This window comes from Apteryx mantelli, chromosome 16 (genome assembly GCF_036417845.1).
Source record: "Apteryx mantelli isolate bAptMan1 chromosome 16, bAptMan1.hap1, whole genome shotgun sequence".
NCBI lineage: Eukaryota > Metazoa > Chordata > Aves > Apterygiformes > Apterygidae > Apteryx > Apteryx mantelli.
This window is the reverse complement of record NC_089993.1, coordinates 4353519-4371561: the sequence shown is the minus strand read 5'-3', so window position 1 is coordinate 4371561 and position 18043 is coordinate 4353519. Positions and strand designations below refer to the sequence as shown.

General features: G+C 45.5%; 1 protein-coding gene across 10 annotated transcripts in view; it reads right to left on the bottom strand.

Moving 5' to 3' along the window:
- Nucleotides 1-2346: 2346 nt before the first annotated feature.
- DNAAF8 (dynein axonemal assembly factor 8) overlaps nucleotides 2347-18043 on the bottom strand; it is a 98687-nt gene continuing 82990 nt past the window's right edge. For 7 of the 10 annotated variants that reach the window (XM_067305969.1, XM_067305971.1, XM_067305973.1 and 4 more), the window contains 6 exons: nucleotides 15762-15856; nucleotides 14369-14489; nucleotides 11540-11757; nucleotides 9851-9936; nucleotides 5678-5747; nucleotides 2347-2519 (listed from right to left, as the gene is read on the bottom strand). In XM_067305969.1, coding sequence (XP_067162070.1) covers nucleotides 2442-2519; nucleotides 5678-5747; nucleotides 9851-9936; nucleotides 11540-11757; nucleotides 14369-14489; nucleotides 15762-15856 — 668 coding nt within the window. In that variant the 3' untranslated portion in view covers nucleotides 2347-2441. Of the gene's footprint in view, nucleotides 2520-5677; nucleotides 5748-9850; nucleotides 9937-11539; nucleotides 11758-13250; nucleotides 13516-14368; nucleotides 14490-15418; nucleotides 15618-15761; nucleotides 15857-18043 lie in introns of those variants that run through there. The other 3 variants (XM_067305976.1, XR_010885779.1, XM_067305977.1) reach the window with 3 other exon arrangements.

The following is an 18043-nucleotide window of genomic DNA, read 5'->3' as shown; positions in this document are numbered from 1 at the left end:
TTCTTAATGTGCCTGGGAGATGTGGCAGAGCTGTTATCTCTATTTATAGATGGGAAACTGAGGCATGAGTCTCTGCATGTTTTGTGGATGGGGGCTGGCAAAGCCCAAGCCTCAATAGTGGAGCTGCCTGGACGGAGGTGGGGTATGTGGTGCTTTTTGTGCCAAGCTCTGGTTGTTACATGGCCTAATACAGAGACAGTCATGGTCTCAACTCCTGCCAGGAACTTCGGAGCACCCTGGCCTGACATCTGGCCCAGAATGGGCCACACGTATCCAAGCAGGATATTGATTGCCCAGGCTTGAAGGCCTCTGCTTCCCAGAGCATCATCTCTTGGTCTACGGAGTCTCCCAGCCTCGGGATAAAGGTCGTGCAGCTCAGGGCAGCTCCCCGTGATCCCATGTTTTTACAGGTCCAAGAGCCCAGGCTAGTCAGACACAGCGCTGGTGGCCACATCACACCCATCCTGCTGGTTGGGCGCAGGGCACTGCCAGCCCTGCGTGCCACTTGCTCACGCGTAGCTCTGCAGGCCTCGTCTTTCAGCTGCTAACTGGCTGCTCTTGATTCCAACATTTCCCTTTTTCAGATCAAATTCCCCAAGTGCTGGGGGTGGATCCTTCTAATTCTCATTTGTTTCAAAGCTGTACAAGGCTTATGAGCATGACAGAAATGTGCCCGGAGTGCAGGAAATGGCCTGCTTAGCTGCAGGAACAGTGCTGGCTTTCCCATCTCCCTGACTGCTGTGATCGCGACCTGGGCACTGGGGCAGCTCCACACCTTCCTCAGTGGCATGTGATTTCTGAAGCTTCCCTTCAGGAGACATTTGGCCCCACTATAAAGCCCAAATACCCTCTGTCCAGACAGAACTGTGCAGGTGAGCAGAGGTTTGGGGGGCTACATCCAGTTCTGACACCGAATTGCTGTGCAAGGGTGGGGCAGGTCACCTGCCCATGCCTCTGCTCACCCAGCTGACAGCAATAACGACAATCTCTTAGCTCTATTTCAAGGTAGCTTGAAGAAAGGGAAAGATTGAGGCAGGACTGATGCCAGACTGAAGAAGCAGGGTGTGCAGGGTCAGACCTATAACAACGCTGGAACTTACTGGACAGTTTCAGCCTAGTTGGAAAGGGGACAGAGGTCTTACAGGTGTGACAGCCTCACATGTTTGTGTGAGCTAATGGCTGGGGAGGAGATCGATTCACATCAGGCCTTCGTGGTGGGAGAGGCTGTGTGTGAATGCGCTCACCTGCCAGCGGGCCAAGCAGCACTCGCATGTGGGCTGGCCAGCCAGCCAGCTGCATGCTGCCCTGACTTAATACCATTTGGATATTACACAGGGACTCTTTTTAGTATGTCCAAGATAGGATCTGTAACTGGATGCATGTGCATGTCCAAGTCTTTGGCCAACTAACTGCAGATAGAGGAACAAGAGGCCTTCTGGGCTGAAAAGAATCTTACCAAAAGGAGCTGAATTTGCCCAGTGGGTCCCAAGAACACTGAGGGACTTTGTATTAACACCTGCATCCGTTGCCAAACAGCTCACTGAAAGGACCCAGCAAAAGAGGAATCTCACTAGGATCATGACTGCTGGAGAAGGAGGAACAAGTGGCAGGGTTCAAGTGCACCTTTGGGAGGGCAGTGAGCTGGGCCTGGGGCAGAGATGGCCAATAACAGGGCTGCTGGAACAGAGGCAAGTGAACATTAAGCTGTCACACTTTTAATCATATTCAATGGCTCTACCTGATTTGCTTTTTACTGTGGTTTTGTCTTTGGTTCCTAGTTCCTCTGTCAAATAAATAGTGCCTGTTTCACCCTTGTAGCAACCAGCAGAAGTTAGTGTGGACAGTTGATGGCAGGGTGTGCTAGAAGAGAAAGGAGGCAGCACTCGGCACGGGCAGGGATGGAAGTGGCAAGTTTTTTCCCAACAACAGACGGAAGATACTCCCTCTGTTCTGAGCCCTTCTGCTGGGTCTGGGCTTGGTCAGCACAAAGAGCTGGCTGCATTTCAAGGAAGAACAAAGTAGCAGCAGAAAATGGAGAGTCTCCATAACGTCTTTTGGGGCTGTGGAAGAGGGAAGACCCAAGTATCTGAGAGAAAGACAGCTGTTAACCCCTGCCCCTGCATTTACTCTTTACCTCCTAAGTTTTTGCCAGCTCGAAGAATGCTCTGAACCTTGCCCCATGCAATGCAAGCAGATTGTTGCTGAACGCACTCCACTAGAAAGCACAGCTACTGTTCAGAAGGATTCGCTCTTAGGCACTGGCCCTTCCTCCCACCAGTCTCATTTACCTTACTGATGCAAATACCATACTCAAGGTTTGACATTTTAATGACAAACAAATATTAGTGCTCTTGGAGGCTGGGATTTCCCAGCATGTCCATTTGCACAGATACCCACAATAGCATCACCCATGGGCTGCCTGGGGGCCTAGACCATCTTGGCTAGCAATCCTGGGATTCAATGTAGTGGATGCTGTCAGATGTCAGGGAGTCGAAAAGGCAACAGAGCAGCTCTTCAGCCTGCGGGGGAAAGAAGAAAGGGGTTGGGAGAGAGCTCTGATTTCTGTGCATGTCCAACAAACTTCTTCCTTTCAGAGGTAGGTTTCTTGTGTGTGCTGCAAGCAGGCAGCATAGTGAGGATGTTTTATCAGGTAACTGTGTCCTGGACTGAAAAAGTCCCAGCACAGAGGTGGCTGTGAGTGTCCCACAGCTGGGAAATGTCTGCTAGTTATTACTATTTGGCCCTTCTCAAGATTCACATTTTCGGGGAAGAGAAGAAAACCAACAACATGCAAAGTGCCAAGTGGGAAATATAACTCCCTCCCCTTGGCTGCTTCTGCCTCACCTTCCCAAACTTAGCTCCTGTGCAGCTCTTTGGCGTGGCTGCTTCAGAGCCAGCTTAGTGCAAAGGGCTTCATAACCTGTCTGTACCTCTGACGCAGCCTCTGAGGCTCCCCTTCTGCCAGCACTGCCTATCTTCATAGCTGCCCTGGGCTTTTAGGACTCTTTTACCACACTCCAGCCCTTCTGCCTGCTCTTAAGGGGCTGAGGATCTTGCCCAGAGTGCTTGGGATGCATTTTCCCCTGTGCTGCTCTGCTCCACTCCCAAGTTTCAGTTGTCTCCGCAGGGAGGGAGATGCTGGAGCAGCCATCGTGGCTGCTGGTAAGAGCTTGAGGGCTCCAGGCAGAGCAGAAAGATTAGTGCTGCCAGTCAGCAGAGGTGCGACTGCACAACCATGGGACGGTGAGCGAGGTATGGCTGTGCAGGAACTGTGCCGTCTCTCTCCTCTGAGTGGCTAACAGTGGCAGGTCAGTGATGTACTACATCCTGCACCGTCACCGAGAAACAGCCACCCCAGCCGTGCGGCCTCATCCCAGTCAAGGTGCGGAGAGCTGCATGTGAGGAGAAACTCCATCTAGCCACAGGATGTCCCAGTCCTGCGGTATCATCTGCTTGAGCACAGCACACCCTGACAGCTCCGTTATCTCTGGGGAGATTCCAGCTTGGTTTCTGGAAATGCAGTCCTGCTAAGGAATCTGTGAGGGCAAGCCAAGTCTTTTCAGCAAACTTTAGCGGACGGCAGTGGAAGGATCTGCATCCGAGTTCCCCATCCAGGGGCCCTTTATGTAGACAGAGAGAATGAGGAACTTCCAGAGCATGAATTCACCTGCTCCTAACGCGGTATTTCAAATAGGGCAGATGAAATGAGCTGCAGAAGTGCTTACTATAGTCTAAATGACTATAGAAGAAGGCAAAACAACTAGCCCGGACAGAGACGTCAGCACTGAAATAGTCCACATTTGGAAAGCTGAATTCTCATCGTGATGCCTAGTCCCTAATCACACAGGGAGCAAGTATGAAATTCCATTTCACTTCCATGGTTTGACTAGACCAGTGAATACTGCAGCCGTGCTCAAACCGTGAGGATTTGAAATCTGTGTTCATTTAACCCTGCTGAACTTTGCCTGATAACATGTTGTTGCTCATTAGCTCTGACCTGGAAAGCCTGGCTGACATTTCGTAAACTCATTAGCAAGAGACCAGAGGATCAAATATGGTTTCTACAGACATCCTTTGAGGTACAGTCATTCTCTGGTGAGTTTGCTCCTCAGATTTTGCTTTAGGATTTCTAAATCTACACTGAACTTTGGAGCAAAAGACCCACTTGAAAATAAGACACATTACTTTCTGCTGTGCTTCTGGTAACCAACAAATGAGAAATGCTGCACCCACCACTATCCCAGAAGCTGTTTTCTGATTTGACTGCAAAATGGTGAGGCATCGCTTTCTCCTCTCAGGGATTAGGCTGATGGTCTAAACCATGAACTGCTGTGAATAGCCCCTGCTTCCACCAAAGCCAGAGGGATTTGATGCAGTGGTGCAGGCTGCTAAGAGCAGGGAGAAGAGGGGCTGAAAATACTTGCTTTTTCTCTCGTCCACCACAGAAAGCATCATAAACCTCTTTCTGATAGGCTAATTTCCCATAGCCATGAAGCAGAAGTGATTTTATGTCAGCCAGAGATATGAAATGTCTTTTTCAAAGCAAATCAGAAGACAGCCTAGAGTTGCTGCCCTGTCACATTACTTGGCAACAGACGGGCACCTTGGCAGCAGTAAGCACTGTGCTATGACAGCCCTGCAGCTCTCCCAGAGTTGTGCATGCGGACCTTCCCAGGCACTGCATCCCACACAATCCCAGCTAAACTCCTGGGGAATTTTACTGTGCCTTGGCGAAAGTTGCTGCAAACAGCAGCTGTACAACTTTGGGGAAGTTTGGGGTAGTTTGGCCTGGTTTACGAGTAGGAACATGGATCTCAAAGAGGGCCCTATGTCTTTTAAGGCCCAATCCTTAGAACACTGGTGCTGAAGGCAGCAGCTCTGTTATCTTATATGATATTACAAACACATCTAACTCTCCTGCTGCATTTTCTTGGGGAGCAAAAGGAATCTAAAGGAGAGGCTTGTCTACTTGTTACCATTTTTAATTCTGCACCAAGTCTTCTACAACTCCTAGTCCTACCTCTTCAGGCACTGCCTCCTGTCTCCAAGTCTCTTGTTTGGTTTGTACTGAACTTTGATGATTACAGCTAGAGTTTTAAAAGTATTTGTGCAGTTTATTCCCATTAAGTGACCAAATGGCTTTAAGAACCCGGAGCTTAATGTTTCCTTCTCTGGGATAAGCTACTGAGAAAATATTCAGCTAGCCCAACAGTGGAATAGCTAATGAGTTAACTTCTCTTCCTCCATTTGGACTTGGGCTCCTGAAACACGACTTCTAGAACACAGGACATGTGCCAGCTTTGCAGTAGGGCTGAATGAACATTTTCTGTCACTTCTTTTTGACAAATATCACAAAAATTTTACTAAGTGTTGATTCTTCATAAAAAGTAACAGACTTCTATGGAAAATATTGAATCTTTACCAAAACCTCCAAATATTTTGATTCAAAATAGTGCTCCTGGTGTCATGTGGAAGATACAGTTTGACTGGCTTTTGGTCCCACCTTCCACCATGTGCTGGGCTCTCAGTATGAGTCAAGGCTAGGGGCTGCCACGAGGCACCACCTCTGTCTTGTGCAAGTTGAAATTTTCTTTAAAAACACAACCTATTTTGACAAGCTTCATTCATCATGGGAGCACAAAGTACATGTATTTGTACCATAAACTTCTTTACTTGCCTGCTTCTTATTTTGGGGATAGAGGAGATGCTGCACAGTGTCCAGTACTGACTGCTTCTGCCAACAAACACTGCGGGTAAAGAAAAATGGAAGTAAGTGTTACTTTGCCATCTAAGCCGTTAGACACTACAGATGACCTAGCTTTGAGGAGGGTTAGGTTCTGTGCCAGCAGCTCTGGCCATGTGCATCTGTTACCGAACTTCTTTACACAGATAAATCCTGGGTTTTACAAAGCTTTGTATAAATGGATTTGGATTCTTAAAATATAAGCTTTCAAACAAACAGTAATGACCTGTTGCATAAGCGGGTCTCTGGGGCAGTGGGAAATATACCTACCTCTAGAGATTTAAGCTCTGTGCAAGAGCCGTTTTCTCAGCAAAGATGATCTGTGTGCTTTCCCCCCCCAAAACAAACGCAGGGCTTTCTGAGCTGCCCTCAGCAGCAGGTCTGCTTCACTAGTCCTTGTTTAGCTCTGACCACTCTCAAGCTCACGGAAGTCACACATGAACTGACCACAAGAGGTATTCAAGAGAAATTAAAAGGCAAGACACAAATCTCAAAATTGCCTTTGTAACTAACTCCATCCACAGTCAGAGTCTCAGGCTTGAAAACTCTCCAGATACTTTGGAAACCACTCCCTGCTCCCTGCTCCCATAAGCAGGTATTGTGCTTGGCAACAGTTTTCCCTTCAGCGGTTTTCAACAGCTCCAGGATTTTACATCGTGTGTGTTCATTTTTTGATTTCTACACCTCCTTCCACTCTGAAGCACTGTACAAATTTGCACCCAGAGATAAGCTTCCTCTAGGAATAACGTCACTCCCCACTGACAGCAATTAACACTTGGTAAGAATGTTTCATCAGATAGAATAACATCCAGCAAAGTTCCTAATCACTTGACTTTTGTTCTGATTGCACTACATTCTCAAAAAATGGGAAGGTACAAGGCCTAGCCTACACTCCGATTTGCTTCTGAAACAGCTAGGCTGTCGGTGTGCTTTAGTCAATCCCTGCTTACTGTGTTCAGTACGATGTTAACTAGGTGAACTCTTAAAGACTGTGCACTATACAGTTAAGTCCTAACAGTCTTATGAGCATCTTCAAGTAAAGCCATTATTTTTAAAAAGCTCAAATAACCATAGAGGAACAAGTTCTGGTGTGATCACTATTAAATCAGTGTCACTTAGTAAGGTAACTAAATCGAGCATGTCATGCAAGAAGCATAAAAAGCAGAGCATGCCTTTCTTCCAGTAGCTGCTTTGAATCTACTTATAAATTCTTCCCTCTGCCACCCTGCAGCTAGGAAATCTGGCTTTAAAAACAAGTTATGACAGGGGAAATTCAAATGCTTAACACTGGAGATCCAGGCAACTGGATGCTGACAGAACAAGAAAGGTAAGTCTCAAATCATTACTCCTTGTCTGTGGATAGGACTGTGTCACTTCCGTCTTTGGATTCTTCCCCTGGGTCCCTACTGCTCTTAGGCTGTGTTTCAGCTTCCCCTCACCTCCTTCAAACATTTACTTCACTCAGCCCTGTGAGTTAGCCTTGGCACTCTCCCAGATTATCCCAGATTCCTGCTTTGGCTCCACTCTTTGCAGTCAGTCAAGCTCACAGGCTGCTTTTGTGCCCCCACCTGCATAAATTTTGTCCCCCACTCTATTCTTCTTGCCCTTTGGAGCAGAAATAATCCCTTCATACATGTCCAGAGAATGGATGGAGTGGGCACTGCTATCCATGAACAATAATCTCTCTACAGTTACGAGGGTCTGTGCCTGTCTTTAAGGCAACTGTTCTGCGCAGCACATTCTCCAGTGAGTGAATGTCTCTCCTTGATGTGCCACTGATAGAGTTGGCTTAGGAAAGCTTTAACAGGCTCTGAACTACCAGCAGTTACGGTAGCAGTGCCTACATCGTTCCTCTCAACACCCGATTCCTGCTTCTCATCACCGCCCATCTCTGACACCCTGTCCAGGCTTCCATACACATGGCAATGTTTCTCCTTGTGGCACAAAGCCTAAGTAATATGGCTCAGCTAGGAATCAACTCCCAGGGCCATAAAACAGTCCCTCACAGTGGTGCTTCAGCAACACAGTGGAAATGCAGGCCAGAGTCTGCGATATTATTGGAATCCTGGACCAGGGCAATAGAAGTGAAACAAATATACAGAGATTTATTTAGTGCAAGAAAGGTCACGTGGCTCCTGTTGATGGAGTCATAAGAGTAATTAACCTTACATGTTAATTTGAACTGTTTATAAGCTAGGCAATGAAGATGTCTTAGCATGAAGTGTCCTTATGAGACACCAGCGAAGTCAGGCTGGGTTTTCGAAGATATTTGCAAAGTTGATTTTGAACACCATGATGGCTTGCGCGATGCAGTAAGGGTATGATCTCACTGCTGGCTTAAATTGCTCTAGCTGAGAATCGCTGCTTCTCCTCCTCCCCATCCTTGGGCACACCTTGCTGCCTCTCCCTTCCACAGGCACCATTAATCATGAAGACAAATAATATTTTTTGTAAGGCTATTTTTAAAAGGCTGCACAATCACCAGTTCTGGCAGCGGGGTAAGAGGCAGAGCGGAACTCGCCATTTGGGAGTGCCTCCTAACAGCCATAGTTTATGCACACATATTTTGGAGTTTGGCAAGAAAGTTTTTGAGTTGTACAGACAGCTGCACTTGCATAGACCAGGATGAGGGGTGAGAGACAGCTGAGACTGGCAGTGTCCACACCTATTCCTCCCCATTTACTCCTCAACCCCACGGCTCACTAAGCAGCAGCGAGAAGCCACCGCAGTGTTTGCTCTGGGTGTGTTGCCTTGGGACTGGCAGTCTTGAAGTCTATCAAGTTAAACCTACAGTACTGGTAAGCACCATGTTGCAGATGGATTTTGCTATGCAGCATCCCTGACTCTGATGAACAAAAGTCTAGGAAAAATAAAGAGCTGGGGGATTCTGTATCTGGTCCCAGCTCTGCTGACAGGCACTCTCCCTCCTTCAGCAGTGATCTTTGGGATTTCTGACAGATCCTCTTTTCCTATAAATCAGAGAAAAGGTGGAAGAAAACTCACTAAAAAGTTATTAGGTAACTTGCTTTTTGCTTCCGCTCAGTGCTGTAACTTGTTGGGTAGGAGGTTTGGGACATGGCTCCCAAGTGTGAGATTTTAAATGAATGCGAGCAATGTCTAAAAGTTGACATAAGCTTAAAAACCTTTTTGAAAAGTTACTTATGGTATTTGTTCCATCTCCCTGTCCTCACTGTGGCCTTGTGACCGAGCACCATAAAAATTGATCAAAGTGCAGGAACTCCACGGTGTGACCAACTGATGCTCGGATTTGATCGCCTTGATGCTTGTAAACTCTAGCATCCTTGAGTTCCTACTCTTGTCACAATGATGGTGCTGTCTGGAAGTCCTTCAGAGGGAACAGCCAAAGTCATGACAGCCTTATCAGTGTGGCTATAGGACTGTTCCATGCTGGATGTGTCTGAAAACACATCTTGGCTTCCTTTCACAGAGGAAACCATGTGCATGAATTGCACATCACATTGCCAAATACCAGCCCCTCCTACAAGGAAACCTTCCCTCTTGGGGCAAGTGGGTTAATTAGCCTGATAATCATTCTATTCCACTAATCAGTCCCCATAGAGGGGTTCTGTTTGTTTTATCAGGCTTATAAATCCTCTACCCAGCATTTCTGGTGATTTATTTAAGAGGCTGGTTTTTGACTTTGCTCTCTGGTGCTTAAGTATTTTTTTTCATAGCAAACATAAAATCTGCTAAGATATTTCTCCTAGGAATTTCATCGATTCAGCAGGTCTATTCCCAATGTGAGCTTTTACTTCAGAGATTTCCCTGTATCTGTGGAACCATGCTGCCAAGTCTCACAGACACACTGAGTTTTTGACAAACACCATAAGCCACTACTTAGGGTCCTGAGTATGGAACATGTGACTTCCAAACTGGGCAAGACTCCGAGGTATTGATGCACCAGAAAAAATGTAACTTATGAAGCATGGGTTGTCTTTGAGAGGCACCTAACCTCATGAGAATCTAAACTGGAAGTGAATTACAGAGAAGAAGGCTTGGCTGCCCTTGCTCAGATCACAAGCTCTCTGATAGGGGGTTGAGATAGTGGTGAAAAAGTGCTGTTAAAGTGATACTGTCCTCACTTACCTGTCCAGCAGGGAGTCAAAGCAAACGACTGCATTGTCTCGCTGTGCTGCTAACACCAGACACAAGCCATCCATTAAGAGGGAACACTGTAAGAGAGGGAAGAACAGAGCTTTGGTGTTGATATCCATTTAAATAAGTCTGTAAGCCTCACTGATGAGCTGCTGACAGCATAGATAAATGCTTGTGTACTGTGTGAGGGGCTGAAAGACATGCTGCAACAGACTCCTTCAAACTGAAAGAGTATTACGTCTGAACTGTTAGGCATCCTGCTCCTATGGCATACCATTATTCCTGTTCCCTCTCTCAGAGTGAAAATGAGCAGGTTTCTTAGGTGTGTTATTCAGCCAGTAAGTCTGCTGGAAGCAGGAACACAGATAACAACTGTAAATGTCTGAGATACTGTAGCTGGAATGCTTCTTACTCGAAGGAACCCATCTCCCTTCCGGCAAGGGAAAGCAAATGATGTAATGTTCACCTTTGGCTCAGCAACACCAGGCCTTCTGGAAACACGCCAGCTCTGCCCAGAGGAATTAATCTCTGACAAGAGGAAGCGTTTCCATCGCCAGCTGAGCGGTGCCACTGCCTTGGCTCTGCTTACAACATGCTGCTTCCCTTTGTCCTTCCTAGAGAGCTGTGCACATTCCTGTGTGCAGAGGGATGGCATCCTCAGGGGAACCACAGGGGAACAAACTAGTGCTTAGACTAATTGGATGCTAGATGTAATTGCTATTCTATAGAGATATACTTCAAAGGGATACTGTCAGTTTAGAAAATCACAATCTGAAAAGATCTGACCTGCTCTTATTATAGGTAACACCTAAGACTCTTATAACTGAAGGACTGGAAACACAGATGTTTGCCTGTATTTTTTCAGAGGGACTGCTGTGCGCCTCTGACAGCCCTTCATTGATAGCTACTTCCAGCATAAGCAGTTGTTTCCTCTGTTGTTTACTCTGTGCTCTTGACAGCACCTTCTCGCATATTATACCTTACTGCTTTGCTCTAGTCAGGTTCCTGAAATGGAGGGTTTCTTCTAGACCAAGTGCAAAGAGAAAAATAGTTTGGGCCAGATATTCTGCTCATGTAAAGCAATGCACCTGCTGACCTCAGAAGTACATCTCATGCTTAGTTTGGGCACTTGCTTAAACCCTGTTGTGGACCATGGCTTGAGTTGTCATCACTGACTAATGGAGAGGTGAAACAAAATCTCTGCCCAGAAGTCTAGGGCACAGTCCAAAAAGTGGAAGAGTTATGTATCATTGTGGAAGAGGATTAATGGGGTGTGATTACGGAAAGGGAAACAGAAACTGTATTTATCTGGAAGAACAAGACAGGATACAACAGCCTAACATACATAATAGTAGCAACTGTGCACTGATAGGTGAATGGAGCGAAAGGTTTAATAGGGAGGTGTCATTCAAACTAAGGGTATGCTTGCACGTAATGATGTCAAGGTTAGGTGTCAATGAGCTTGCAGAAGTATAGGAACACAAGGTTGGGACTAGTTAGCAAGGCACTCTGCCCAAATTACTTATGAGTGGTACTACAGTTCAGATGCAGTGCTCTGCTAATACTGCTACCAAAGCTAGTTTGCTCAGAGCTGGTGTGGGTACCTTAGCACAGCACTGCATTAAGACAGCTCTTCTTTCTTGGGGAAAGAAGCAAAGCACAGCTCCAGCTATTTCCTACCTTTGCTGCAACACTGCACTTTGTCCTGCTTAACGTCTCAGAGATGCAATGAGCTTGTGGTGCATCCAGGACAGTGAGCCGCACCCCAGTCACTGTGAAATCTCTGCCAATAAGCTGATCGAGCAGTTCAACATAAGGCGGGTGCTCTGAACCCCGCAGGATTATCCCAGGCAGTATGAGGCAAGTGGTTTGGCAGAGGGTATCAAGCCATGGCAGGTCTGATGGGAAAAGATCAAAACACAACAGATGGTTGTTTTATATCTACCCCTTCAGCTGCTAGCCCTCTAAATAATTCTTCCCTGCCACAGACAAATAAGTGGAAGATCAGATATTCAGGCACTGTTACATTGTTGGGGATGTTTGCAGATGTGACTGCTCATCCCAAACTGTCAAACTGCTGTATGCCTACGTGTACGTATCTGGAGATCACAAGGCAGCAGTAGTGACCCCATTTCAAGAGTCAGACAAGGACAGCTGCTGATTTGCTACAGGAGATACTATTCCATTTAATTTCTTCCAAGCAAAGAAATCTGTTAATCCAGCTGCTTTTATAATCCAAAATGTAATTCTGATTAGCATTCATAAGATTTAATGTATTTCATATTTTCCCTATGACAAATCTATCTGTCTATTAGGCAGAAGCTTTGTGATAATTATTTGCTGAAGGGAGAGGTTTCCTGTGTGCAAGAGCTACCTCTAGTGTTCAAGATGAGACCATAATGTGAATGATGCGTCTGGCTCGCTGGAGGCGCTTACTATATTGTGCCTGACAATTCAGAGATCATGTGTACTTGCTTTCCCAAGACAGTAACTCTCTGAAAAACGTTTTCTTAGGCACTAACACATCAGGGCTGTGCACTGGTTTCCTTTTCACTCTGCTTAGCCATCTTCAAAGCAAAAACATAAGAGGTTCTCATGAAGCAGGAAATTATGGACGTAGATCATGAGATCTGCTCCCAAGACTAGGCTGTACAAAGCTTGCAGAATGCTTGTCACCTCTCCACAACTAGCTCTTTATTACTTTTTTCACTTGCAATCTCTTCCAAAATCAAGAAGTGCTTCAGTCATAGCAGACTTGTGCCACAGGCCTGGTCCTTTCCCATTGTGCAGCACCTGTCGGGGGAAATACTCTGCCTGTCAGCAATAGCAACAGAGGACAGATTGGACTGGGAACATGTGGAAGTCTCCTCTTCCTGCAGCTTTTGTCCTCTGAACACAGCTTGAGCTGACACACCAGACAGGAAACACAATGATGTGACCACATCTCCGCAGTTACGCAGATGAGAAGGTCATATGCTCGTGTGCAGAGCAGCCTGGCCATCTCAAAAAAGCTGCTGTTACGTACATGCAATCAGCAGTGTCTTGTTTCAGTGCTCATATAATGGCTTGGGAATGTAAGTAATGTTGTGAGATAGGCCTCACCCTTCACCATGTGCAACAGTTAAGCCTTAAACTTTCATGCAGTCAGTCCCTGATGTATTAGTGTGCAATGTAAGAAAATGAGCTTGTCTGAGAAGATATAGCCTTACACATGATTTTTGTCAGGCTCACGGAGCATGTGTAGGGCATAGTCCAAAGCCAATAGATAATGGAAATAACCCATTGATGGTTACCTTGGGAAAAGTCCTTCAGGGAGCTCTGTGCAAGAGTAACTTGGTGGCTACCAGGCAGCCACGCTCTTATTAAGGCAGAGACAAAGGTCATGACTTACCACCACCCTTCTTGCATTTCTGCATGTGCTGTCTTGTGCACCTGGTGGTAATGGGATCAACTCCCAAAGGCGCTGTATCACTAAGGGTTCAAGGTGGGAGGTAACGGTCTGTAATTCTGTAGCATTTTTATTGTGCTCTTCTACCAGTCTAAAACAGTCTTGTGGCTTTAGTGATGGGGAATACGAACTGTAGTGAATGGTTGTAGCACAGGAACATTTTCTTAGACGCCCACCCTTCTGCTTGCCAGTCACTTCAGAACTCAAGCTACAGGAATGAAAAAGATCCAATTCCAAACACGTCTGCTCCCTAGTCAATAGTGCATGGATATATTACCTGGCCACTGCTTGGTTATAAAGGGTTGGGATCAATCAACAAAATCCCAACATGGAAGCATCCATGTTTGAGTTTCACCTCCTGACATAAAAGGGGTTGCAGCAAAGCCTCTCTCATATACGTGCCTATCCAGTAAAATCAACAGGCAAGGCCCGGAGAAGCTGCAGGCATCTGAGGGAACCAAATGGTTTACAGGCTTGCTGAAGCCACAACTTCGAATCAAATTCAGGCCACAACTAACTGGAAGTCAATTTGAGCTGGCAGCTGTTCAGCAGCTAGTGGGAACTGAATGAGATCTCAGTCCAGTTCCCAAGACATAGACGTCCACATTGCCAAAAAGCACTCCCTGCATAAATGTTATTTATCTACGCACAGAACAAAAGGTCTTACAATGCCTCCATCACTGTGGTGTCCTGGCCTCTTCTGTGGCAGGCTTTGGACGGACATGGAAACCATAGTGACCAAGCTGGTGTTGAAACATATCATAAAAGTTCAGCAGAGAATTATCTGTGTGACAGTACTTTTTTTTCTGCAGGAAATCAGGTCAGCACTTCCGAACAGCCCTGTATTTAAACCCAAGAAAACATGGGCAGTAGAAAGAAGGCCCAGCAGTCAAATGGTTAAATGGCTGGACTCCACTGGAGCTGTTCTTTCCAGCTCAGAATTGTCTCTGTCATCTGAAAGGACATCAATACCAAATCTTGCTGCCTCCAGATGGTTTGTCTTGCTGTCCAATTAATCAATAACAGTCTCAATCTACAATAAGAGTTACACATTTCCTTACCAAGATCACATGGTTGCTCAGAGCCCGATAAATTGAGTTGCCCTCTTGTTTTACGTTTTATGATCTTGCGCTGCTTGTTGATTTCCAAACCAACTATGGGGTCACGTTTCAGGTTATAGATCTGCAGGAGGGAAGGGAAGGAGAGAGAAGCAAGTCATGTGAACACCATTACCTAATCAGGAAGGTAACACTTCTCAAGTATTGATTCAGGCAAGCTGTGAAGGAGTTGTGTACTCCTGTAATTGCCAGCCTAGAAAACACCTGTCTGTCTGGAGTTACAAGAACATTTTGTGTGCATTCCCCTTTATCAGGGCTTAATTCAGCATGGCACCTTGTTATCCTTTTAAAGGTCCTGCATCCTGACACCCTTCTAAAGTCTCTGTCCCTAGATCTTCAAGGCCAGAAACTCAAGGACTTTGAGCGTCTTTGACATCTTTATCCAGCGCCTCACTGGTGCAGAGTGGTTCCCAGACTGTCTCTGAATGAACTGGCAAATTGAAACGCAAAACTCCTTGAAAAGGAAAGACTTACTGTTTCATTTTAGTCATCGGCAAATTATGGTGGTTTGAAGTCTGGAATCAGAGACTAGCATCCACATAGTCTGAAGAGCAGGAAGAGCTAGAGGCGGCTACACCAGTGCTAGTAGGCTTCTCAGTGCTGCCTATAATACAAGCCAAGGGGCAAGATCCTGAGTCTTTATGCCTCTAACTGAGAGCAGGGAAAGATGCAGGCACCCAGCAGCTCTATAAACTGGGCCTGTACTTTATACCATGACATGTCTTACATGAGTCAGCTCCATCCTTTCCAGTGCTGTGGACTGGTGCTTCCTTTTAGGACACCTCTCCTGGCAGAGCACATGGGACAGCACCATTTCCACATAGCGTGGCAGCGGTTCCTGCTGTGAGTGCAGGGATGTATGCAGACTCTGGGAGACATTTGGTATCCAGTGGGTTACAGTATCAGCTGCCTTACTTCACCTCAGTTCCTGAATGCTATATGAAAAAAGCTGATAAAAACCAGCCTCTGGGCCAACTGTGTCTTAACAACTGGCAATGACTTTGCTGTCCCTCCCCATGACTGGCTGCCAGAACAACATTGACTCAGTCTGGGAACTTTGGTTCTAAAGCATCAGCTCTGAGCCCTCCTGAATCCGCAGCACAGGTTACTGAACAAACAAATCCGAAAAAGCACTCATTTCCACTGAGATCGTCTGGGTCAATACAAAGTTAGCACTCCCTGGTAGGAACATCTACAGAAGAAAAAGTTGGCAGTTGGTGAAACACAGCAAGAAAGCATTATTTAAAGCGTAAGAGGGCCCAAGTCATGGGATAGCAGGGCCAAAGCCATTGCTCTGACACAGCAGGATACTTTCCAGGAAAGGGCAGACTCCTACCTCTTCTTCTTCTAATGTCTGACAGTCAGCGCAGCACAGCCCCTCTGGGAAAAACAGCTTCATATCCCGGACAGCTATTTGATAGGATTTGGAGCCTGAGAGATAAATACAATGAGAAGATTCTCTCAGGCCATGAATTAAACATTCTCTAGACTCACACTCATCTTCTTGAGAGACTGATGATGTGCAACTTACTGAAGTAATTGCTTTAAAGGTCAGCTGTTCTGTACAGTAATAGCAAACATTTAAAACCATTATATTTAGAATACATCCATTGTCTTCTTGGTATTTTGATTCCACCCTATTATTGCTCAGTTTGTTCTTCATGTAAACAAGACTCCTTCTATTTCCTAACAGTGTTGTCAAGGGTATCTTGTTAAGGAGCCTGTGAAACTCTTGAAGACCAGCTCCGAGCCCCCCATCGTTGTTCCCATGCTTCTGGATCACATCAGGCTGGTCTTACTGAATGGGAAGGAACTACTAGTTAGTAAAACAAATGTGCTTAGTAACAATAATGGAAGTCCCAAATATGCTGGTGGCTCCAATTTACAACAGAGTAACAGAAATCAGAATTAGTACAGACACTGCTTATAGCAGTATATTATTCTGTTCACCTGTGGTCACAAAAGGTAAATTCAGCATGGAACAGGCAAAGGGAAGGAATGTGAGGATCAGGGAAGGAAAAGTGAATCATTTGAAGAGTTAAAACTAAAAGATCTTGGCTTGTTTAGCCCAACATAAAAAAGCTAACAAGGAATCTGATTTCTGTCCATAAATACCTCAAGGCGGAAAAGGCCAGAGAAGAAAAAGAACTACTTAAAATTAAAACATAGGGATTGACACAAGAATAAATGCATCCAAACTGGATATGAATATATTTAAGTTTGAAAATGTAAGAAGATTTCTAGCCATCAGAGAAGTGAAGTTCTGGAACAACCATCCAGTAGGGGTGAATGCTTCTGAAAGGGAATATATGATGGGCTGCCTGTGAGAGAATTAACTGAACTCAGTGACTTGAGCGGTCCCTCCAGGCTTTGCATCTGAATATTTCTCTGTAAAGCTACAGTGTTATAAAGCTTTACTCCAAATGTTTTCAGATTTGTGGGTGGAAAACGTTAGAGAAGGAAAAGTTATTCCTATATAACTGGAGTTCAGACAGATTGTCAATGTGCTGGCACAGATCCATGTTCCTGGGATACAAATACACAAAAGGCAAATATCCTCTAAAATATTATTACTTCTGCCGGCTACACATTCAAAAAATCATGCCATACTGCTCTTAGACCAGTCAGCCATGTTTGGGACCTCATAATTCTAGGTATTGTACAGACAGAGTCCTTAATGCAGTAGTTTACAATCCTAAGATTGTGTATGTCACCAGTGTATAAGTCATTCTATATCCTTTATGTACCTTTATGTCAAATCTTCCATTGTGTAAATCAGCGATGCCACTGCAAATAGGGCACAAATGCTTCCAGAGCAGAAGAGCAACATTTTACATTCACTTTGTGCCAGGTATAAGTTTGTATAAGATGCATGTATAAGAGCTCTTTGTGTTCAAGAAAAAGTATTATACATTGATTTCATAAGGCCCAAAAGAGATGGGAGAAGTGCAGCTTTACCTCTGCAGCTGATTCTCAGAGTACTGAAACTACATTACTTGGTTCGACTGTATCATTGGAATTTGGTCTTCATCTTACTTGAATTTCCCTAGTCCCTTTGGGAGAAAAACACACAGCTAGAGTTTGCTTCACTTCAGCAAGAAGGCATCTGCCAGAGGTCTCCCTCATTTGGGGCAAAACTGAAGGAACTTGGTATTCCCTTCTAGGAAAAAAAGATGTTCTTCCACAGTCCACCAGATGATTGCTCATGCAATAATTAAGCTCCTGCTGCTTTACTTGTCTACAGATGTTCCTCCCTTACTGGAAGACAAGCTCTTTGAGGTGCAAGGGGTTATGAACACTCCTTTCCTTAAGGACAGACTTCTTGGTATAGCGGGCTAGTCCAGATTCTCTCTTCAGTTTGAATTATTGAGTGCATTAGCTACAGCTGCATCCCTTTCACAACCTTTCCCTGGTATGCGTGTAATGACAGCTTTGTGAGCCAACCATCGAGCTGGCTCTGACATACTAACACATAATCTGGTCTCAGGGGGCAGGTGCATACAAATGGCCGGTTCCCAACTAACTCATCTGTGTGCCAGTCCCATCTTGGAAGGAAGCAGGGATCTGAGAGAATCTCTAAGCAAACATCTGAGGGTTTTTCTAAAACAGTGAACACTC